The following is a 24204-nucleotide window of genomic DNA, read 5'->3' as shown; positions in this document are numbered from 1 at the left end:
CATGCAATTCCAAGAACTGCTTGCATTTGGTTTACATTACTTAGCACTTCTCTCCCACTCCTCCCTCTTTTAAAAACAAAACAAAACTGCATCTGCCGGCACTTTTATGATTCCAGAGCTGGGGAGCCTTAATATATAATAGCCAATGGTACTAGATGCCAAGGAGTAGATTTAAATGAATACAAAATTTTCAATTTAAAACTGCAAATTACCTCTGAAATTTTTAATTAAAAAAATCAAGGAGCATTGAAATAAAGCTTAGATGAAACTGTCTAGCATAAAAGGTGGACCAGTGTAGATGTAAATCTTTATTTAAATTTTCCCATTAATTTTCCTTGTCCTTGCCTACTTTTGGACAAATAACCAAATCTGGGCAACTTTTTAAATGTTATCTGTGCATCTAGTTTAGGGGTGAAAGTAAAATGCAGCTCTTACCAGTACAGGGCTGCTCTGGCCAACCTGGAAGGGGCAGGCGGGACCTCGGGCTGAAGGGGCGGGGATGGGGGTCAGCATCCCCCAGCCAGTCCATCTGCGCTCCCTGGCCCGGGCTGCCCGGGGCTCCAGCAGTGATTTAAAAGGGCCCGGGGCTCCGGCTGGCACTGCTGCGGTAGCAGCAGCAGCAGCCGCCCCAGGGCCCTTTTAAATCGCGGCCCTGGGGCAGCTGCTACTTTCCGCACTCCTCGGCGGCGGCTGGGGGGCAAAAGGGGCAGCAATGTTGCTGCCCCTTTTGCGCCCCCCACAGCGGCGGCCCTGCCGGGTCGTCACTGCCCCTTTTGCGCCACCCCATTGGCAGCCCTGCTGGTAGGGACCCGGCATGGCCACCGATCAGGGGGTGCAAAAGGGGCAGCAATGTTAAAGCGCTGCCGCAGCAATGCTTTAAGCAGAGTTCTTAAAGCGCTGCCGTGGCAGTGCTTTAAAGTCAGCAGTACAGGCCAGTACTGGCGGCTACCTTTTTCCGGTACCCCCCTACTTTCACTCCTGATCTAGTTACATGTTTGAATAGTGCTTTTAATGTTTAATTTCAGCTCTGTTATATAACAGCTTGCTGAACAAATATATTAGAAGCCATTCATTAGACCAGTGGTTCCCAAACTTGTTCTCCCACTTAAGCAGGGAAAACCCCTGCTGGGCCGGGCCGGTTTGTTTTACCTGCTGTATCCACAGGTTTGGCCGATCACGGCTCCCAGTGGCCGGGGTTTGCTGCTCCAGGCCAATGGGAGCTGCTGGAAGCAGCGAGGGCCAAGGGACGCACTGGTCGCTGTTTCCAGCAGCTCCCATTGGCCTGGAGCAGCGAACCGCGGCCAGTGGGAGCCGCAATTGGCCGAACCTGCGGACGCGGCAGGTAAACAAACCGGCCCAGCAGGGGCTTTTTGTGCACAAGCGGCAGAATAAGTTTGGGAACCACTGCATTAGACCTCAGGATTGTTTTATCTCATTTGAACTAAATTTATCCAAAATCAGTTAATGCTATCACCACATATTTGTTACTTAGTGAAGTCATTTGATGTATAGCTAAGTTTTTTGTGGACTTTTTAATTAGCGCACTAGATTAACTCACAATTTGTCAGTCACACATTTAAAATAACAAAATATGGAAGTGATCATAAAATATATTGTTCTACCCTTCTTGGCTCCTTTGCTCACAGCATTTATTTTCATCTCATTCAATCTATGTAATTGTCCTATTGATTTCTGTGAGAGATGTTAATGTGACTATTAAAAGTCAAAAAGTAAACAGAGCAACCTATGTAATTACAATCATAGAAGATTAGGGTTGGAAGAGACCTCAGGAGGTCATCTATTCTAACCCCCTGCTCAAAGCAGGACCATCACCAACTAAATCATCCCAGCCAGGGCTTTGTCAAGCCAGGCCTTAAAAACCTCTAAGGATGGAGATTCCACCACCTCCCTAGGTAACTCATTCCAGTGCTTCACCACCCTCCTAGTGAAATAGTGTTTCCTAATATCCAACCTAGACCTTGCCCACTGCAAATTGAGACCACGGCTCCTTGTTCTGTTATCTGCCACCACTGAGAACAGCCTAGCTCCATCCTCTTTGGAACCCTCCTTCAGGTAGTTGAAGGCTGCTATCAAATCCCCCCTCACTCTTCTGCAGACTAAATTAGCCCAGTTCCCTCAGCCTCTCCTCCGAAGTCATGTGCCTCAACCCCATATGCCCTCCGCTGGACTCGCTGTAATTTTGTCCATATCCTTTCTATAGTGGAGGGCCCAAAATTGGACACACTACTTCAGATGTGGCCTCACCAGTGCTGAATAGAGAGGAATAATCACTTCCCTCGATCTGCTGGCAATGCTCCCACTAATGTAGCCCAATATGCCGTTAGCTTTCTTGGCAACAAGGGCACACTGTTGACTCCTATCCAGCTTCACGTCCACTGTAATTGTTCCACTAAAACTGTAGACCATTCATTCTGTTTAAGAGAGGGGGAAATCTGTCCCTTGGATTATGATCTTTTCATATTTGTGTGAAATAGGGCATAATTCAGGATCTGGTCCAGAGGCTCCCATTTATTTCAATAGATTTGGTATCAGTCCAATAGCTTTCTTGTTTGTATCTTTCTTTATTGACTTGAACTTTGTTTTAAAACAATGAAAAACAATAGAAATTTTAATTCCAACTTCCGGTTATTAAACATACTAAAATTATTCCTGATTTGATTCATAGTTGCTTGGGAGCTTAATTTTGCATGTGACAAGTGGAAAGAAATGTAGTTAAGTTTTAGCCCAATAACTCAGAGTCTATAAAATGCCATTAACAGAGGAAGGGCTTGTTGTTTTTGTTTTTGTTTTTCTTTAAAAAAAAATAGATTGGCTGTAACAAAATTGGATATCTTGGATGTATTTCCAGAAATCAAAGTTGGAGTTGCTTACATACTAAATGGTGAAATCATACCCCATTTTCCTGGTGAGTCTGTTTTATAATTACTGTGTTGAGAGGTCATAAAGTGTTCAGAGTACTTTGAAAAGGGTGTACATGTAGATAAAACTTCTGTGCCTCATGAGCTTGTGATTGCACAAGTGCCAAAGCCATACATGTCATCTCAACGAGTGCCTAAAAGGCATTCACACTGCATCCTGTAGCTCTTATAGCTGCCAAATATTTTGCAGAAAAAATAATTTTAAAATGCCTAATTTTTTTTACTCTTGATACTATTTATTATTTTGCTACCTTTAATTCAGCCTGATTTATTACATGAATCTAACTGTACAAGTCTCAGAGGGAACTAATACATTTAGATACTATAAATTATTCAAAATAGTATTAAACTTTAAAAATGCAATATTACTATGCATGGAAAAATATCTCCAGATATTGATGGCTGCGTCTATCCCTGGAATGAGAGAGCTAGGAATTTTCACTTTTTAGTGTGTGTATAGTTCTAGTACTAAAGCTCAGAAGTTATTACCTGAAGAATGTTTTGAAGCTGCTTTGGGGGTTTTAATGTAGTATTGGTAAAGATTAATTAGTAGCAGGTGAGATGATCGAATGTAATTGCATGAATCATGTATAAGGAAATCACTACCACATATGTGATGACTTACAGATATGTGATACAAAATCTTTTAAAGAAAAGGCTTAGAAACTCTACTTGATGACTTTATCTCATTATTATTAAATATCTCCTTTGGATAGTTATTGATCAGCTTATTCCAGTATAGTTTTGAATTTTTTTTTTTTCTGCAGTCCACAATTCTTGACATCTGGGATGCGCTCTTCTCTGCAGTTCATGGAGGCGGATCAGAGTTTTAGAGCCTTATGGTCAGGCCACCCCCTCTCAACTCCTGCTTGCTTCTAGTTTCTGTTTCTCTGTGGCAGCATATGGATGGCGGTTTTTACAGCTGCTGCCTTCACATCTGCCTAAAGGGGGTGCTTTTTTGTCAAAATTTGGGGCAGTAGTGAATAGCGATCTTCCTCCCTGCCCCTACTCCCCCAGGCCATTTTTAGCCAGATGTTGGAACACCTGGAACATCAGCTGCAGTGCTCCATACTGGCTCCTCTGCACCTTCCAGATATAGTAGAGCAGTCTAAAAAGCAACAAATGAAATCCAAATGGTGCTCCATCTGAGAGACTGCAAGCTCAGCAGATGTTGAATTGTACTCCTCCTCTACCCACCTGAGCATCTGCAGCTCCAACGTGGGAAAAATGGACCAGGAGTCTATGGGCAGAGCAGGGAAGAACTCTAAGGATGAGGAGGACCTCAGTCAACTCTGGGTAGCCCCAGGGGCCCCCTGGGGAACAAAAGGCAGACTTGCAGTGTCTCACTCCCCCCTACGCCATTCTAAAATTGGTCTAGAGCACCCTGGGAAAAGAAGCGGAGCTCAGAAGCACTCTCTCTATCCTTCCCAGTTTGGCCAGGAGGGCTTTGGAAAGGGTTCCCCTTCCCCTTCCATGACGGAATTGGACCCAGCAGGCGAGGACTCAGAAAGAGCTCTCAGGAGAGGATTTCAGGCTCTCAGCACGGCTAGCTGCAAAAGGCCTTCCCAAAGCTGTGACAGAGCTTGTAAGCTCTCAAAGCAAGCTAAAAAAGCTAATAAATCAAAGTGGGAAAATGGTAAGGAAAGGTGTAGAAAATCTAAAAGGTATGACTCCTCTGACACCTTTTCCTTCCCCTCCTCCACAGAGAATGGTGAATTGTTAGACTTTGTCTCCAATCAGACCAGGGAAAGACTTGGCAAAGCTTTTCCCCCTGAGAAATTAAAGGCCAATTCCAAGAGTAAGCCCCTGAGCAAATTTCTCCCCTCAAAATCCTCCCGAGGCTGTGATTCCCAATTACTTCCTCAAAGGAGGAGTATAGGAGAATGAATGAGATAAGCCAGACAAGGGCAAGCACATTAACAGAAATGATCTTATATTCTATAAGATTCAGGAATCAAAAGTCCTGATTACGGAGATACCAAAGGTTGATGCTGCATCGTATCCCTGGTTAAATATATAGTTATCCCCTTAGAAGTGGAGTTCTAAAGACCCCACAGAGAGTTGCCTCCATTTTTCTCGCAAAGATTTTTGAGGTCGTCTCAGCCTCCCTCAGGACACTCTTAGCAGCTGCTTGTTTTGTGAGAGCATCTTTCTCCTGACTGGAAGATCTCGGAGCCCTCAAGTATCAAAATCACCCTGACTTGGCTCTGTTTTAAAGAAAGCTTCCCTGGCAACAGCGTCAAGAAGCAATGACATTCTTGGACAAAGCCATGGCCTCCAGCTCAGTGACCAGGTGCCTCCTATGGTACCATCCCTGGAAGATGGATAGCCACTTGAAGCAAGTTCAGTGCTCTGCCAAATTCATGGGAAGCCTTCTGAGAGAAGCTAGACAAGGTAGTGGCAGACAATGCCGCAAGATCTAAACAGTCCTCTCGAATGCCACACCATGCTTTTGAGAGGAAGTACAGGCTGGCCATCAGGCAAAGGCATTCCTTTCAGCCTTCATCCTTGTGGAAATAACAGCAGAAAGACAGCAGGTTCTCCAGAGAGAAGGCTTGGAACTGTGGCTTGGGAAGAAAGCCCTGGAGGAATGGGTTACTTTGACCATGGATGGACCAGTGGGTCAGGAAGATATATAGTGAGTCAGAAATATTTCAAGTTATGGGCTCCACCCAATCCATTTTTCATCGAGTCCCCAATCTTGAATGATCCTGTAAAGTGCAGTCTAATCCAGAATGAGATTTCTCACCTCCTGGATATGGGAGTAATAGAGAGTGTTTCCTGAGAAGAAAGATTCTTAGGGTTCTACTCCATCTTCTTTATTGTTGAGAAGTGGTACGGGGGAATCTGTTATAGATATCAAAAAGCTCAACAAGTGGATAAAGAAAACAAAGTTCCAGATGAAGACCCTAACCTCTACAATGTCAGGCCAGGGGGCCATTCTGACTTCAGTGAATCTGGTGGATGCATACCTCCACATCCCTATCAGACAATGCCATTGCAGGTTTGTAAGCTTTGCTTATGGCAGGAGGTATTATCAATATCTCTGATTAGGCTTGTCCTCGCCCCCCTAGGTCTTTACAAAGATGTTGGAGATAATCATAGCAAACTCAGGTCACAGGGGATCCACATGTATCCCTTCCTATATGACGTCTTAACCAGAGCTCCATCCCCAGCAGCTGCACACAGAGCTATGTCTCTGACCTTGAATCTGCAGGCTCATGGCTTTATTATCAATGTCAAGAAAAGTTCCTTGAATCTGTCCACCCAAATAACTCACTTGGAAATGGACACAGATACTTTGATGGCAAGGATACATCCATCTCTAGAGAGGTTCCAGAAAATTCAAGACTTTCTCACATAGTTTTAGAACTGCAAGAGGCTAGCCATTGCACTGAGCCTTCTTGGGCACAATCATGCATCAGAAGCCTTCCAGGCTTCATCTTAAATGTATGGTACTACTTCCCAGAATGCTATAAAGATCAAGTAAGGGTTCTGGCACAGGTGATCAACTCCTTAAAATGGTAATCAACCTAGGGCAGTACCTGCAAGGGTGCTCATACGCCTTCCAGATTCCCCTGATCCTCACAACCAGTACCAGGCTGGAGGACTGGGGAGCACACCTGGGGTCCCAAATAGCTCAAGACATCTGGAACCTGGAGGAAGGGACCTATAACATAAACCTTCTAGAACTAAGAGCTGTCAAGCTGGTGCTACAAATGTTCCAGTTCAGCTTAGAAGGAAACCAGTCCTGATTAGGTCAGACCCCACCATCACTGTCACATGTCTATGACCAAGGTGGTAACAAGAAGGGCAGTGCAACATGCTGAAGCAAAGGAAATCATGCAGAGGGCAGAGCATTCTTTCCTCTCCCTCAGGGCAGCTCACATAAAGGGAGATCTGAACCAGAAGGTGGACTGGCTCAACAGGAGCAAGGTGAACCACTTCAAGTGGTGCATGAATCAGGAAGTCTTCAAATTGTCCAGTCATTCAGCCTGCTCTCGACCAACCTATTCACAAACCACATGAATTCAAAGAGACTAAAGTACTTCACTAGGGAAATAGACCCCAACTTCCCTGAGGACAGATACCCAATCACACAAATGGCCATAGGGCCTCCTCTGTGCATTTCCACCCTTCTCATTATTAGGGAAGGTGGTCTAGAAAATAAAATAAGAACAGGTGACAGTAATATTGGTAACGCCCCATTGGTCAAGGAGACCTGGTTTTCGGACCTGAGAGAGCTGAAATTGGGACTACCACTGCAGCTCCCAAAGAGACAAGGCATCCTCTCACAAGGTCCTCTTCTTCATCTGTAACCAAATTAGCTGCATCTAATAGCCTGGTTATTGAAAGGGAAGCAGTGGTATCATTGTGTCTGTCCTCCAAAGCCAACAGAACACTTCTTTCTTCTAGAAGAGTACTGACTTGAAAGCATACTCCTCTCCTGTGACCTAGTTTTGCAGCTGATGCCAGGAATGTGAAGCAAACCCTAGAAATCCAAGACAACCAGAATTCTTGCCTTTTTTTCAAAAAGGCTTTGACAAAGGTCTCTAACCTAGCACCACTGCATGTCTGATGTCTTCCCTTAATTGAGTGATATTCATATAATTCCCAAGTTCTCTGGCAGAGAACCCCCAGGTAGCCAGATTGCTTAGGGCGATCCAGTTATCCAAGCCAGCAATTAGACCTCTCTTTTCCCAAGTGGGCCGTTGTACAGAGAGCCCTGACAAAGGGTCCCGTGGTTCCCTTGATGTCAATGTCAGCATTTTATTTGTCCATCACAACTTGCTTTCTGATAGCCTTCGCGTCCCGCCAGACAAGTGTTGGAGCTATCAGCGCTCCCTATGCAGGAATCTTACTGCATGTTTCATGAGGACAAGGTGGTGGTCAGAACTCAAATAATTTTTCCCTGAAGGTGAGGTGGTCTTTCCGCTCTTCCCAAGAGGTGATTCTACCTTCATTCTGTCCAAGGCCACAGCATCTCACTGAGGAGATGTGGCACACCTTAGGTGCCCAAAGGGTTCTGAAAATGTACCTCAAAGGTACGGACTCCATAAGGAGATCAGGTGTTCTGTTTATATCCTTTCAGCCAAAATTCCAAGGACTAGGAGCTTCCAAGTCCTCTACTACTTGGTGGGTTAGACTATGCATTGTGGAAACATACAAGGCATCAGAGATCCTAGTTCTAGAAGGAATCTAAGCACACTCCATGCGATCCCTGATGACCTCGTGGGCAGAAAGAGGTAATGAATTCACAACGGAAATTTGTAAGGCAGCCACCAGGTCCAATGCACCTTTATCACGCACTGCACATCCTGTCCTCTGCAGAGGCATCCTTTGGCAGGAAAGTGCTGCAGGTGCTTGCCCGGATATGATTTTGGCCTTTGAGGAAAATATTTAGGGTAGGGATACAATTTTCCTTTTTCTGACCTTTTTCTATAACCCTCTCTACATCTGTTCACTGCTCTCTACTTCCTAAACGTCAGGAATTGTGGGAGATGCTCGGATGCAGAACAGACAATGTCTTACTGATTATTTCCTTTCTGCTAGCCGCATCATCTCCCACAATTCTATTCACCATGGATGGCTCATGAGTCAAGAGTCAGATATTAAGCAGAATTGTTACCATAAGACCATCTTCCTTGGTCTAATGTACATAGTTATTTTTGTTATCTCTAGAACGTTCGTTAATAATGTTATGAAAGTTTTACAGCTTGGGAATAACTCATCTGGAGGCAAGTAGGAGCTAAGGGGGCATGGCCAGAACATGCGGGTCCAAAACTCTGATCCGCCTCCATGAGCTGCAGTGAGAGGAGAGCAGCCCAGACATCAAGAATTGTGGGAGACGTTGCTAGCAGAAAGGAAATTATTGGTAAGAAATTTTCTGTTCCTCTTCTAGAGAACAAAGTAATGCCAGTAACAGACAAATAAAATGTACCTATTTAGGAATTCTGAGCTATTGAGGGCATCTAGTTAGTGTAGGTTGTTGTTTTTTAATGCTGTCCCCTAGCACATTCTTATTGATGTAGTTGACAAATAGTATATTTAGCTAACTTTGCTGGTTTTTGGACAGAACAAAGGCAGTTGGCCTGTCTGGTAAAGGTCTGGCTGGATTGACACTAAAGGGTTTTCTAAAGCACTCAGCATTGGCCTTACTGAATTCTTCTGAAAACCTGGGACTACATGAGCAGTTCTTTAAAATGTGCTTTATTTTTCCAAAAGGCATGATGTAATTCTTCTAAGTTGATCTATTTTGACATCCAGAACTTTCCTATAAAATTTCAAAATAAAAGAATATGAAATGAAGTCCCTAACATGCATTAACTTCACTGCACCTTTATTCACCTGGGAAGCTGGGTTCAGATATGGAAAATAGGAGTGTTGCAGTGTGTTCTAAATGTTAACAGACTTGGATTCTTTGAACTTCATAGGGGAAGTGAGTCTCTGAGATGAGGGCTCTTCACTGATAATGTCTCACCTACAGTCTTCTCTTGTTTCATACAGAGGGCTACTAGCTCGAGTGCCTCAGCTGATCTCAGTTGTAATGTGTCTCACTAGAAGTCAGGGGGTGCCTCTGGCAGTCCCTCACGCTAATGAAGATAAGTCCCAACATTTTGCAACAACATACAAGTCTGTTTTTAATACCTGTGCCGTTGTGAAATACTGGTATATACGGGATGGCGGTCACCTTAAATCTGAATTTGTGTTAGAGTGGGTTCGATTTCAACATACCAGAACTTTCTACTATGTAATAAGCTCTTCAGTATTCTTGAACAGACACCCATGGTTTAAAATAATGTAGGCCAATGAAATCCACTGCTGATTAAGAGAATTCCCATTATTTCACCTCCTTTAAACTATGGACAATTTCACATTATTGTGGTTGCAGTATTTCTCAAGCTCAGGCAATATTACGCAAGCTCCTTTTCTGAGGTTCCCCATCAATAAACAAGACGCTTGATAAAATGACTTCTAGCTGTATGACTGGTTCTGTAAAAAAATATGTAGAACTTCTGGATAATTTAACATTCACTAGGGGGTTGGACTAGATGACCTCCTGAGGTCCCTTCCAATCCTGATATTCTATGATTCTATATAAGTACTTATTCTTCGTTTCCTCAGCAAACCAGGAAGTCTTAAATAAAGTAGAGGTTCAGTATGAGACATTCCCAGGATGGAACACGGACATATCAAATGCAAGAACATTTGATGAACTGCCTGTAAATGCACAGAACTATGTTCGCTTTATAGAACTGGAGCTTGGTATTCCTGGTAAGTAAAACAAACTTTTCTGCTTCAAGAAACCTATCTGAAATAGAAATAATTTAAATTTAAGTCCCTTGACCTTCTGATGCTAAAAAGGACTTAATGAACACCCAGAGAGCTAGAATTATAAGCTTTAAAGTGACTCTTGTACTTTGACATTTTAATGCTGTTGAGCCTCATTTTAGCTGCAAAATCTAGAAGAGGATCAACCTCTACAACAATTTCAGTATGTGTGTAGTCTAAATTTGCAGTGCTCGGTTATCCTAAGTCGCCAACTGATTTTGAATACTGACATGCACACTGTTCTGTTTGCATGTTTAAAAAAAAACCCAACTCTTGTGCAATAGGAAAAGTCCTATTTGTAGGACTTTAATCAAATATTGCATTCAGCTTTTGTTTTCAGTCACTGTTATAATAGTAAGGATTCAGTTCTGCCACCCTTATGTTATCAGTGTTTTCATCTGTGAGTAGTCTATTGACTTCATTTGGGACTTACGCTGATTTAGTATCTTACTCCTTAGTAAGGAGGGCAGACTATTGTCCTAAACTAGTACCGAATTATTTACTGTGTGGAAAGATGGTTTTATGATCAAAGGATAGGACTAGAAGTTGGGAGATGAGTTGTATTCTTGGTTCTGTTACAGAATGTTACCTTTCAGCAAATCACTTAACTTCTATATGCTTAGTTTCCCCATCTGTAAAACTGATATTTCCATATTTCAGAAGGGTTTTGAGAAATTATTATTTTAGGCCATTCTCCATTTGGAGTCGGTGGCACAAGATCAGGCACTTCAGAGTGCTTAAAGATGTGTGAATGTGGTGGTGCTACAGAAATACTCTGAAACCTGTCAGAAATGCAAAGTGTCATTCTCTAATAGCAACTATCAGTACAACACATTCTTCTACTTAGGCCACAGAACTTTTTTTTTCTCCTTTACTAGAATGTCATGCTTAGAGTTTGAATTCCTCTATGGTAAAACAGTGCACACTATTTTGTTATCCTTTCCTTTTTTTGCAGTTAAATGGATTGGAGTAGGTAAATCCAGAGAGTCAATGATCCAGATATTTTAAAGATTTCAGATGCGTGGAAGAAAGCACTCCCCTCAATAAAAGACTGCTTAGTCTTACATGTATTATTAGTAGCCTACAAAGCAAAGATGCTGGAAGGATAGATCTTGCATGGAAAGAAATGTTAGAGTTGGTCTCCCAAACTGATTGCTACTCCTGAAAGACTTTGACCTCTACCTATATCAGCTCTCTATCCAACTGGCAATAACTCCAGGACACTTGCCATTACTGTTATACATGGTGCCACCAGACTTTTCTTTATCATCTAGTATTTACTCCATAACATAATCCCTGATGTTTGAAAATGGAAGGTAAAATTTTCCTGACTTTTGTCTTGATTGTTGTATCCATGCTTCTGGCGGTGTTACTTCCCTGAAATCTTAAACAGTAAAAATAATGCAGTTTTGCACAAATGATTTTACATCCTCATTATTTGTACTCCTAAATATGTTGTATTCTTTATAGCTGCTGTTGTAGTGAGTGATTAAAGAGGGATTCTGATGATTTTATAATGCTATAAACATTGTCTAAACTTTGTGAGAGATGGTTTTTGTTCAAAAACTTTGTGATTCAAGTTGTTGGGAGTGTGCAAGGGGCTCTTAAGACAAATTTACAGAAAATGTGCAAAAAAACTAAATTTGATAGTGTAAAGTTCATTTACAGTTATTGAACTATTCTGATTTAATTTTTTTAAATTAAAATTGTTTTAAAATTATGCACTTCTCCACTTTGAGTGCCTATTACAGAAAAGTAAATTCCTTGCTAATTAGAAGGAAGCATGTTTATTCGTATGTTTAAAGTTTTAATCTTTAGGTGCCACTTTAAATTTTTTCTTGTATATCAGTGATTAGAACTGTTTGATTTCACACAACTAGGCAAAGGCGCTATAGAAATTTATGAAAGGAAAACCATTAGGGCTGTCAAGCAATTAAGATTAATCGTGATTAATCATGCAATTAAGATTAATCGTGATTAATCATGATGATAAACACTAGAATATCATTTATATAAATATTTTGGATGTTTTCCATATTTCCAAATATATTGATTTCAATTACAACCCAGAATACCAAGTGTACAGTGCTCACTTTATTCTAAATATTTGCACTGTAAAAATGTATTTCAATTCACTTAATACAAGTACTGTAGTGCAATCTCTTTATCATGAAAGTTGAACTTACAATGTAGAATTATATACAAAAATCCTGCATTCAAAAATAAAACACTCCGAAACTTTAGAGCCTACAAGTCCTCTCAGTCCTACTTCTTGTTCAGCCAGTTGCTAAGACAAACATGTTTGTTTACATTTGCAGGAGATAATGCTGCCTGCTTCTTATTTACAATGTCACCTGAAAGTGAGAATAGGCACTCTCATGGCATTGTAGCTGGCATCACAAGATATTTGGGGCAGATTTGCTAAAGATTCATATTCCCTTCATGCGTCAACCACCATTCCAGAGGACGTGCATCCATGCTGATGACTGGTTCTGCTCGATAACAATCCAAAACAGTGCAGACCAATGCATGTTCATTTTCATCATCTCAGTCAGATGTCACCAGCAGAAGGTTGATTTTCTTTTTTGGTGGTTCAGGTTCTGTAGTTTCCGCAGTGGAGCGTTGCTCTTTTAAGATTTTTGAAAGCATGTTTCACACCCCATCCCGCTCAGATTTCGGAAGGCACTTCAGAGTCTTAAATCTTGAGTCACATTCCGTAGCTACCTTTAGAAATCTCACATTGGTACCTTCTTTGCATTTTATCAAATCTGCAGTGAAAGAGTTCTTAAAACAAACAACATGTGCTGGATCATCATCCATGACTGCTATAACATGAAATATATGGCAGAATGCGGGTAAAACACAGAGCAAGAGACCTACAGTTCTCCCCCAAGGAATTCAGTCACAAATTTAAATAATGCGTTATTTTTTTAACTGGCGTCATCAGCATGGAAGTATGTCCCCTGGAATGGTGGCCAAAGCATGAAGGGGCATGCAAATGTTTAGCATATCTGGCACGTAAATTCCTTGCACGGTTGGCTACAATAGTGCCATGAGAGTGCCTATTCTCACTTTTTTGACATTGGAAATAAGAGGGCAGCATTATCTCCTGCGAATGTAAACAAACATGTTTGTCTTAGCAACTGGCTGAACAAGCAGTAGGACTGAGTGGACTTGTAGGTTCTGAATTTATACATTGTTTTGTTGGAGTGCAGTTATGTAATCTACATTTGTAAGTTGTGCTTTCACGATAAAGAGGCTGCACTACAGTACTTGTATGAGGTGAATTGAAATACTGTTTTTACAGTGCAAATATTTGTAAAAGTAAGCATTGGACACTGTATTCTGTGTTGTAGTTTATATCAATATATTTGAAAATGTAGAAAAACATCCAAAATATTAAATTTCAATTGGTATTCTATTGTTTAGCAGTGCAATTAAAACTGCTTAATCACAATTAATTTGAGTTAATCATGTCAGTTAACTGTAGTTAATCAACAGCCCTAAAAACCATATAAATCAAAGGCACAGTTGAGATATTTAATGTATTCTGAAAATGTGATTCAGAATTCACCTTTTGACACCTATTGAAGGCAATGTTTCTGCTTAATGTCATTGGATTACGTCCTGGAAGTATTTCCATGAATAATCTTGGAGCTGTAAACAAGTGAAGGAGACCTATTTATTTTGATAGTGTGGTATGTAACACTTACTTGATCTAATAAGAGTCTTAAAGTTTCCAATTTAAAAAAAAAAAAGTGGCCTTTACAGCATGATTTTATTCTGTTTTTTAGGTAAATACACACATTGCATTGTGAAGTTTGAGTACTCCCCTCTCAGTCGGGTGGAAATAAGCATAGTTTATTTCCAAATGATAAACTGGTCAAATTTAGATACTGACTTTGCTGTAATGGATTAGTTGAATCAAGCTGCAAAGGGGAATATAGGAAACTTAGAACAACAAGAAAATAGCTTTCATAGTCAAATGTAGGTGGTTAAATTTTGTGAAAGACTGAATATATTCATTGTATTTGTAAATACCTAAAATCTCACCTAATATGGCAAATACATTCAAAGTTGGTGACAAATCTTAATCACAAAATTAAATGTGCAATAAGTGGTGAATAAGATCAACTTGTCTCTGGATTGAGAAAGTTAGCAGGAATATTCCCCAGAAGAAAATAAATTAATGAAACAAAGTAATTTTAATAATGGGTGCTGTATTACAAGAATATCACTAAGGAAAAAGGATGTGTTGTGTCCAGGATAAAGTAAGTGGGGAGGGAATTATGGGAGGATAATTATGAAGGATAGTCCTTATCTTACTGCTATTCATGAAGCACTTCCTGCTTAACTGTTTAGACATTACATAGAGTAATCTGTAATGAGTATGTAGGGGGTGGGTGAAGAAGTCACAGCATGACAGAAGACTGAAAAATAGAGAGAGAGAACCTCAGTTATGAGATTTTTGATAATCACCACAGAACTAGTGTCAGAGGCACGCAGAAGTAAAAGGGCCTCTTGTTTCCTCATCTATCTTGGCCATCCAAAAGTCTTGCCTCCCTAAACTGCTGTAAACTTTTGCAATACAGAGGAATGAAGTCTTTACCCAAACTTTAGCCCTGCAGATTGAATTAAATCATCCTGTAAAAGTTAATAGTGGGAGTTGAAACACTTGGTTTGTTTTTAGTCTAAATTAACTTCATTTTGGGGAAGGAGAAAGAATTTTGAGATTTAGAACCCTTTTGAAGACAGTAAATGTTGTTGCAACTGATTTCACAATATGAGCAATAAGTGCCATTTTACTGTTTGTAAAGCACTTTGAAGGAACAATGCCCAGACTACACAAAAGGAGTTAGGCACCTGGAAAAATCATGTGATACAAAGGCTGATTTAGGCTGAACAGCAGAGACTGTAGAGCAGTTCACAAAAGCTAGCATGAGATGGAGAGAGCTGCCCAGCCAATGGGAGATGCTGAGTGGGGAGCTGTGATAAACCCTCCATCCCGCCCCGGTCTCAGATAGGCTCCTTCCTGCAGCCTAGCCTTTGGTGCCCATTTCTGCAATTCACAGATGGGAACCCTCCTTGGAGTTAGGTGTCTTATGCCATTTTAGCAAGAAGCCTGGGGTGGGAGATTTGAGGACTTCCATCATAACTTTTAGCCCTGTGGTTAGGGTACTCACCTGGGCTGTGGGAAACCCAGGATCACCCCTGCTCTAATGACTATTTATCCATTGTGCAACAGCTTCAACACTCCTGCTTGAGGAAGTTCCCACATCAGAATATTCCACAGCCAAGGGTTAGAGCAGTTACCTGAGAGCTAGCAAGCCCCAGTTCAGTGACATTCCTACTTGCAGAAGGAGGTGGGACTTGAACTGGGGGGAGGAGGGAGGAAGAACTCCTCCATCCCAGGTTGGTGCCCTAACCATTGGATTAAAGGTTGAGGGAAGGTGCCTTCTCTCTCTCTCCCACCAATCTTCCCTGGTTCATGAATTATGGTGGGCTGTAGGTGGGAGATAGGTGTCCAGACACCACAGGGACTCAGAAGTGTACATGCCCAGAGGCAGAAAGATAGGTGCCTAGGGATGTTTTACTGCCCAAAAAACCCCCAAACTTAAGAGCCAAGTGAGTTTAGGCACCTACAGGGTTTCAGTGGGAGTCTTGGGCATTTCTGTGTTCCCAAAACTGGCACTTAAGGGCCTAGCTCCTTTTGTGCATTCAGGCCAGTGCTGCTAGAGAGAAGGTTGCAGTGGAGCTGTATTGAGCAGCCATCCATCTAGAAAGCCCAATTGCTGCTGGACTAAGCAATGTGGGGGTTTTGTGGGATTTGGAGGCCTTCTCTCCATCAAACTCAGTTGCTAAAGCCCCTCACTCTACTGGGTATGTTGTAGAGAAAGATCTCCCATGTTCACTTCTATTTTCCTGCAGTTTTGACACACTCCCTTGAGCTGCTTCATAGGAGAATGGGGTAAGTAGGCCCTAGCTTCAGCTGTCATGAGAATCAATGGAAAGCTTAATTTGTAGCATGGGTGGGTAATGTTAGATTTCAAGACTATTATATAGTGCAATAAGCCTCCCTGCTCCCTCAGTGGTGGAAGAACAATTTAAAAAAAAAAGAAAAAGAAAAAGCTGATATCTTTATTTCACAACCTTTGAGGTTTCTTAAACTGCCAGCCAGCACTGTTGCTTTTCTCACAGCCGTGTGGGGCAGGAAAGGGCTGCTAGAGGCCTTTGGTGCTATGGGAGCTCCCCACTTATACCAGGGGTGGTCTCGGCAATTGTCCTTGCCCTGGATAGATGATTCTCCCCTTGATGTAACTAAATAAGGATTACTATATTCCCAAGATGCACAGCTAACAAGAACATGCACTGGGAATTAAGTATGTCTATTCCCCACTGTTGACTCCATTGTACAAAGTAATCCATATAGTCATATTCACAGATAAAACTTGATTAAAGTTTCCAAGCAGCATCACCAACTCAAACTACACTGTAAAATGATACAGTATAGCTTAACAGAAGCAGATTTCTGAAAGTCTTATGTAAATAGGATCAACTTCAACAGGTTGCTTTTATTTTCCTAAAGGCCAGCTGAAATACTTCTCTCTCACAAGCAAGGGCAGGTTATACTTTTTTGGATCAGCAGTGGTTCTCCAGATTGTCAGCGGTCCAGGATCAGTTCTTGGTGTGTATTTATCCTCATCGCAGTCTGAAATTAAAAATAAAGCATTTCCTTTCTGAATCCCTATGATCTAAATTCAGGAATACTCAGTATTTTTAAAGCTTTCCTGTGGCCCTTATATGATTCCCAGCCTCTTTTCCTGGAGTAGCATGTCACCACAACCTATCTTGTGCTCTCCATGGTTTTGTTGGGTTTTTTTTGGTGGAGGGGTGTGGGGTTTAGCCTCTTTATTTCTATTTTTTTTAAATTCATTTTTGCTCTTCTTCCCATTCTTTATGGGAATAGTGCTTGGGGGAGAGGTGTCCACTGGTCATTCTACAAGACTAGAATTTGTTCTCTCTACTGAGCTGAATGTTGTGAAAGCAGAATTGCAGCTTGGTTGCCAAGCTGCTTTCTATGCTTATAGCCCTAGATGCATGAGCTGTTCTTGTGACTAACTATACTAAGTAAGGAACACCACACGAGCAAGGATGGAAAGTGGATTTCCAGGAACTGCCTGCAGCGTTATTCACAGCAGCATGTTTGCAGAGACATGTTTAAGTACAGGGAGGATCATACAACTTTCCTTAAAAAAAAAAACAAAAAAAACCCACCTCTGCCTCTTTATGCTGTTGTTCTCCCCTCAACTAGCCTACTCCAGGGGGGCAATCCTAAACAAGCTGTGGTCCACAATAAGCAAGCTGCAGCAAGAGGGAGACCTTGAAGATGTGGTTAAAAAAAAGCCATCCACCGGCCCAACACATAGGCAAGATGTTACTGTAGTGTAAAAAGAAGGGTTCACTTTCTGCCAATTAAGTGGGCACTTTATCGAGGTAGGGTACCAGAGTAGATAAGGCAATTGGCTGACCTGACAAACTGATCAGAGTAGTTTTACCAATTACCTCTAGAAAAAGTTGAATGATTCCAACTAGTTGGGTGTAGAAGACAGATTGGGCTTTTGGGTGCAGGCCTTTAGCAGAGGTGTCAAGAGGTCTTGTCTGTTTTTTCTTCTGAAGCCAGAAAAATTATTTGGGGGAACTGAAGAGGTTTTTATAATCACATAAATTTTAATAAAGGGACTTAACAGTTTTTCATAGTTAAAATGGAGAAAATAAATGCCTTGATTTGAAAGTCAGCAATTTCTGCCATATTTTCTCAAATCAAAGAAAAAACCTAGAGTAGAGGAAGGAGGAAGAGCATGTGCACACTTCTAGCTTTCACTACACTTGAGTGCAGTAGGCAGCCTTTAGGCAAGAGTCTGTGCCTCCTATCATGTTTGTATTGCACAATGTGGAAGCTAGAAGAAATCAATAAGTTGTCTGCTCTCATTCTGAGCTATTACTGCTGCCACTTAAACTTGCCAGCTGCCTGTTTCTATCAGCCATATTGACACTGCTCCTTGCTTCATGCTGCACTGCAGTATTTGGCTGTTCTTATGGTTTCATTTTGTTAGTATTCTTTTTGTCCTACATGATTCCTATCTCCATAGGACTCTGCAGCTGGAATTCAAGCTGAAAACAATTATCCAAATCAGAACTGGGCCATTGAGGCTTAAGAGCCTGTGCCTTCACAAAAGGCACAGCAAATTCAAAGTTGTTGGCCAGTGCTTATCAAAGGCACCACTTAGAGGTTATCTTTCTGGAAAAAAAATCTTCCTTCCCCTGGGAGCTGGTCTGTATCTCATAGCTCCTTTCTAAAAACAAGAACAGTAAGTGTCTTTCTGGCATGAAAACTTAAGTATCCAGTGAATTTCCCCTAATACTGGCTTTGGCACAAAGAATCATGGATAAATAACTAAACCAAATTAAGCACATTTAATGCATAATAAAGTTGGACAAAAAGGCACCTTAAACTGGAAAGCTTTCTCCCATGCTGCCCCTCATAGTTAGGAGAAGCGCCTTATAAACAGCCACAAAACTAACTCCCTCAAAAGCCACCTTAAATACTCTCCTTTGCTATGAAGCTATCAAAAACTTGACAAGGGCTAGACTGAGACCATTCCTGTCACACAGATCAGTATTGCCTTATTGTTCCCTTTTATTCCCCATGGCTCTTTCAGTTTCCAGCACTTGTCTGTTACACTTAGATCATAAGTTCTTTGGGCCAGGGACTGTCTTTTTGTTCTGGGTTTGCACAGCACCTAGCACAAACAGAGTCCTGGTCCATAACTAGGGCTCCTCGGTGCCATGATTAAATTTAGTCTTTATTATTTGTATTAAAAAAATATACCTACTACACACAGACTGGAAGTGTGACCAACTGCTTTGTACTTGCTCGCTTCAGTACAGGACTCTCCTTATTTGAGAGGTCTCGTCTCTCAGATATCCCAAAATGAACCAACATGTTCATAGGTTGCATTACACAGTGCTTTAAACGGACTAGATCAAATCAAGTGTCTTCGTAATGGGGTTACTTTAATAACTTAGGAACCTAAAATTGAACTGCTTGTTGCACCTAATTGCAGTGCATTTGAGCAGCTGCTGTATACAGATTGATATCTAATTATACATGTGATTTGCTGTGTTCCAATTCATTGGTTGCCTTCTTCCTATCTCTTTGGAACTGGACATACTGCAACTGTTCACTTTGGCTCTTCTTTACCTAGTGTAGACAGGACATCTGTCATTTTTCCCTATCATAAAATGGGGATAATACTTTTCTCTCTCACAGGGATGCTGTAAGGATTAGTTAATCCATTTGAATGTGTTAAACATTTTATAAGGACTATAAATAGACTAGGGTCAGTCTTCCTAGAAAAAGCCAAGATTTACATTACTAGTAAAGCCTACTTACCCATATTGTAAAATGGCAGTGCAAATTCTTGTTTGTACATGGTTTGCTTGTACCAGTCATTAGTTGCCTTCTTTGTTCTTTGAAAAAGGACATACCTCATAAGAGTTAAATTATCAAAGTCATGTTGGTACTGAGTTTCAACTTCATGCAGCACTGGAGCTGGGTGCAGTTTTATGAAAGGTCTAAATGAAAGGCATAAATAGTTTTGTAATCTCATGCTGACACACGGTATGTGAATAGCACTGACTAACCCTAGGGTAGCCAACAAATGTTCTTTCTAATCTCCTGCTGAAATGGAGCACTCAGTATAATGCAGTTATCTAATAGGTATTAACAGCATGACTACATACAGTAAAGCTGTCATAATTTAGTATTGTTCAATTGGCTTCACTGCACTTTTGAAATTAGGGAGTGGGTCTGTGAATATTGCAGTTAACCAGTATAAACTGCATTCATTAATTCTGTTGTAAAAAACCTACTGTTATACTTCAATAAAAAATTCTGCTTTGTTTAGTAACCTGGTTAGCAATCTCAGTTGAGAAGCTAAGGATTAAAAGTGCTAGTAAAATGGAGAATCACCTGCACTTTCTAGCAGCTTTCATTGGGGATTCTCAAACACTGATGAATTAAGATATCACACACAAAAATAGATAGGTATGGCCAAGCTGGAAATATAAACCCAATTTCCAGACTCCCAATCCTGTGCTTTGACTAGTAGACCATTTCCTCTCTTCCTGGGTTCTCTTCAAATGTCAAGGTTGAAAAGGAATATCGGCCGGGCACCACGGGAAGTGACTACCACTCCCCATAGTGAACTTGAATGATAAGAATTTCAGAATAAGGTTCTCTTAGGAAAAGTTGTATAAAGCTATTCTCTTACCCTGGAGCTGTTTCAGGCAGGCATACTTTATGTACCCGTCCTAGTTGCCCAGGATAGAACCCTTGAATGTCCTTTCCTTGACGAACAACAGTACTAGTAAGTAACACACACATGCAAAATAAGTGGTGTTGCAGGCGGAAGAGCAGATAACACGAGACACAGAATTTCTTGACCCAAGAGTTACAACAATGAAAGCTACCAGCAGACATTCTGCCCCATGCATTTCATGAGGAATGAAAGCATAAACTAAATCAGTTTGCAAACTGCTTTATCCCATCTTGTAGCACAAAAGCTAGTATGTAGAGTAACTGCAGGACTTATGATATGGGAGTGGCTAGAAACATGGAAGCTGAATCAGGACATGGTTTGACTTGCGCTGCAGTGGGGACAAGGTAAATTTTTGAAAGGTGCCTAAGTTATTAACTATTCTGAGACAAGATGGGTAATCTTTTTGGTGAAAGAAGCCTTCAAGCTTACACAGAGCTCTTCAAGTTTGGAGTGTCACAGCTAAACAGAAGGTTGAACAGATTGTTAAGTGTAAGGAGTTAATTCAAGATGCAAAAGACCATTCAAAGTGATGTGGGCAATTAACACTTCTGCAGTTGTAGGACAAAGGAGGGTTGCAGATTGTGGTAATAAGCCATAAATCCAGTACCTTGGAGTCCATGATTTTTAGTGTTTGGCAAAGTTCTGAATTTGAGCCCCCTGTGCTCATCTTTTGTAGGTGTTGTGTAGGTTTCCTTTGAGGAGGAGTATCCGAGGGGTCAGATATAGAGTGATCACTTCATTCATCCAGAGGGGATGGTGTTTTTGTCTTGTCACTTTTCAGTGTGTGCATAGGTGCTAGAATGAGGGCTGCTGGAGGTACAGCAGCAGCACCCCCTGGCTTGAAGTGATTTCCATCATATACAAGGTTTACATGCTCTCAGCACCCCCACTATGCAAATTGTTCCAGCAGCCCTGCATGTGTTTCATTTGAGAGTGTAGCAGTTGTCTTGTTTCACCCACATACTTGTAACTGGAGCATCTAGTGCCCTAGATGAAATACACCATGTGTTGTGATAGGCATGCGTAGGACCCCTGTATCTTGAAAGGTGTGTTTCACTTAATCTGTTCCACTTTGTATTTAGCTGAGACATAGAGTACCTTTCTCAGACCTGTAAAAGAGCTCCATGAAGCTCAAAAGCTTGTCTTTCACCAACAGAAGTTGGTCCAATAAAAGGTATTACCTCACCTACCTTGTCTCACTAATATCCTAGGACCAACATGACTACACTAACACTGCAAATATCTTCTGCCAGAAAGTGTGTGGTTCCCCCCCCCAGCAGGATAGCTACCTTTTGTTAATTATCTCACTATAAAGTGCTAGTGAAGACAACAAACAGGTAGTTTTTAACTTTAATGTAGCTGGGTGAGGTCAACCCAATAGATGCTTTTGAAAAGGTTACCCTTAGTGGCTGGTAAGAATGGCTGGGGGAGGGGAGGGGAGGGGAGGGAGAGGGAGGAAGAGCGGGGAGAGGAGTAGAATAGGCAAGGAGAAAGAAGAACTACATTTTGCATTAATCAATGCTTGGCAAGTTTTACCCAAGGTAAAGTAACATTTTTCTATATGCAGATCCTAACAGAGTGACTGGATTCCTCGGTCCCACCCTGTTAGCTGGTGTTGATTCCTTGTATGTTTAATTCCACGCTGGACATAAAGGAGGTGGGAATAGTCTGCTTGGCAGATGAATCTAAGATGGAGTAATTCTAAACAAGGACAGTTTTGATCATGTAGTGATTTAGGAACATAGTTGAAAGAATATAGTAGAATTTGTTAACTGTGAAGTCTTATATGAAACTTGCACAGATATTAATGGCTTAAAACTAAAAATCTACAGATACAGTATGTAACCTGCAAACAGACTCAATGCTTTTATTTGTAAAATGTGCATTAGGCAGGCTATTTTGACAAAGATCCTTTCCTAAACCACAAGAAGTTTTAAACAGAATATTTGTACCATTGTTAGGGTTGCCAACTGTCTAATTGCACAAACTCAAACACCCTTGCCCTGCCCCCTTCTCTGACCCTTCCATGAGGCCACACCCCTGCCTGCCCCTTCTCTGAAGCCACACCCCTGCTCACTCCATCCCCCTCTCTCCATTGCTCGCTCTCCCTCACCAGGCTGGGGCAGGGAGTTGGTGTGGGTGGGGGTGCAGGTTCTGAGAGGGAGCTGAAGGATGGGGCAGGGGTGTAGGAGGGGGTTTGGGCTCCAGCCGGGTGGCGCTTACCTCTGGCTGCTGCCAGAAGCGACTGGCACTCCCTCTGGCTCCTGGGTGGAGGAGTGGCCAGGCAGGTCTGTGTGCTGCAGACACTGCCCCTGCAGCTCCCATTGGTCGCAGTTCCTGGCTAATGGGAGCTGTGGAGTTGGTGCTTGGGGTGGGGGCAGTGCACAGAGACCCTGTGGCCATCCTACACTTAGGAGCCAGACATGCCAGCTACTTTTGGGAGCTGTGTGGAGCCAGGGCAAATAGGGAGCCTGCCTTAGCCCCGCTGCGCCCCCAACCAGATTTTTGGCCTATTAAAATCTCCCGGATTGATTTTAATAGCCATTGGGAGATTGAGGTAGATTCCGGGGACTCTGGGACAATCCAGGAGGGTTGGCCACCGACATCCTGATGTTTTTGCACATGTGACTTCTCTGTGTCCAGATACCTTACCCTGGAGGGAGGTAGGGTGTAGAATCTATAAATTGACGTAGTCTTATGGCTGTGCACGACATGGAAAAATCCTGGAAGAGATCATAAAAATATTAGATTCTTAATAAGGAGCTCTTGAAATATTTAAGACAATTTGCTTTCAGGGTCAATAATTTAATCTTTTTTAGGGCACAAAAATTGAAATTAAGATATTGGAAGAAAAGGAATAATTAGGCATTATCTGGAAATATCTGGAGGAAAAATAAGATACTGAAGAACAAAAGCCAAGGCTAGCAAGCAAAGGAATGGTTTTTAAAATGTTGGGCTTGTTTTAAAAGCACAAAAGATCTTCCCCGGTATCATTCTAGGATGCTTCCCTGGGCTACCCAGGTTGTGAGTCTCACTACCACCTGCCCTTAGCATGAGGAAGTCTTGTCTGTGCCTGCCAGGAGTCAGCTCCCCGACTCCACTAGGCACAGGCAACACACGCACTCTTTCAAGCTCTACTGTCCCTTTACAGATTAGCGATATAGTCCACCCCACCCCCACAACCCAGAGTCCTCTGGGCAGCCCCCCAAGTGCCCAGTCCCTTATTCCGTGGACACTCACAGAATTACCAGATCCTCTGCGCCCAAAGAAACAGTATGCTTCAGCTTACCAGCTACATCAAAGGAAGGACAGGCAGGGGAAAAAGGGAGGTGGTATTGCCTGGTATATCAGAGTTATGCACTTGCACTGAGGCTGAGCTGGAAATAGGAGACAGACTTGTTCAAAGTCCCTGGGTGGGGATAAAAAAAAAACAATGGTGATGTCATGGGTCTACTATAGACCACCTAAACTAGAAGAAGAGGTGAATGAGGCTTTTTTTAAACTACTAACAATCATGCAAAGCACAGGACTTGAAGGGGAAGAGGTGGAAG

The 24204-nt window shown here is 41.9% G+C and overlaps 3 protein-coding genes across 3 annotated transcripts in view; 2 read left to right on the top strand and 1 right to left on the bottom strand.

The window, feature by feature from the left end:
• Window positions 1-11991, top strand: part of ADSS2 (adenylosuccinate synthase 2) — a 48181-nt gene extending 36190 nt beyond the window's left edge. The window contains exons 11-13 of the mRNA XM_073338279.1: window positions 2829-2926; window positions 10065-10214; window positions 11227-11991. Coding sequence (XP_073194380.1) covers window positions 2829-2926; window positions 10065-10214; window positions 11227-11279 — 301 coding nt within the window. The 3' untranslated portion in view covers window positions 11280-11991. The remainder of the gene's footprint in view (window positions 1-2828; window positions 2927-10064; window positions 10215-11226) is intronic.
• Window positions 1-24204, top strand: part of HNRNPU (heterogeneous nuclear ribonucleoprotein U) — a 296525-nt gene that overhangs the window by 245228 nt on the left and 27093 nt on the right. The window lies entirely within an intron of this gene.
• Window positions 16844-24053, bottom strand: SPMIP3 (sperm microtubule inner protein 3). The gene is made up of 5 exons (XM_073338277.1): window positions 23894-24053; window positions 23306-23376; window positions 20606-20698; window positions 19726-19907; window positions 16844-16980 (listed from the first exon to the last, which is right to left on the bottom strand). Exons 2-5 carry the CDS (start codon window positions 23365-23367, stop codon window positions 16844-16846), a joined length of 474 nt encoding a protein of 157 aa, XP_073194378.1. The 5' UTR covers window positions 23368-23376; window positions 23894-24053.

Source organism: Lepidochelys kempii, chromosome 3 (assembly GCF_965140265.1).
Source record: "Lepidochelys kempii isolate rLepKem1 chromosome 3, rLepKem1.hap2, whole genome shotgun sequence".
Classification (NCBI taxonomy): Eukaryota; Metazoa; Chordata; order Testudines; family Cheloniidae; genus Lepidochelys; species Lepidochelys kempii.
Note: the sequence above shows the minus strand (reverse complement) of the source record. Positions and strands in the feature narration are given on the sequence as shown.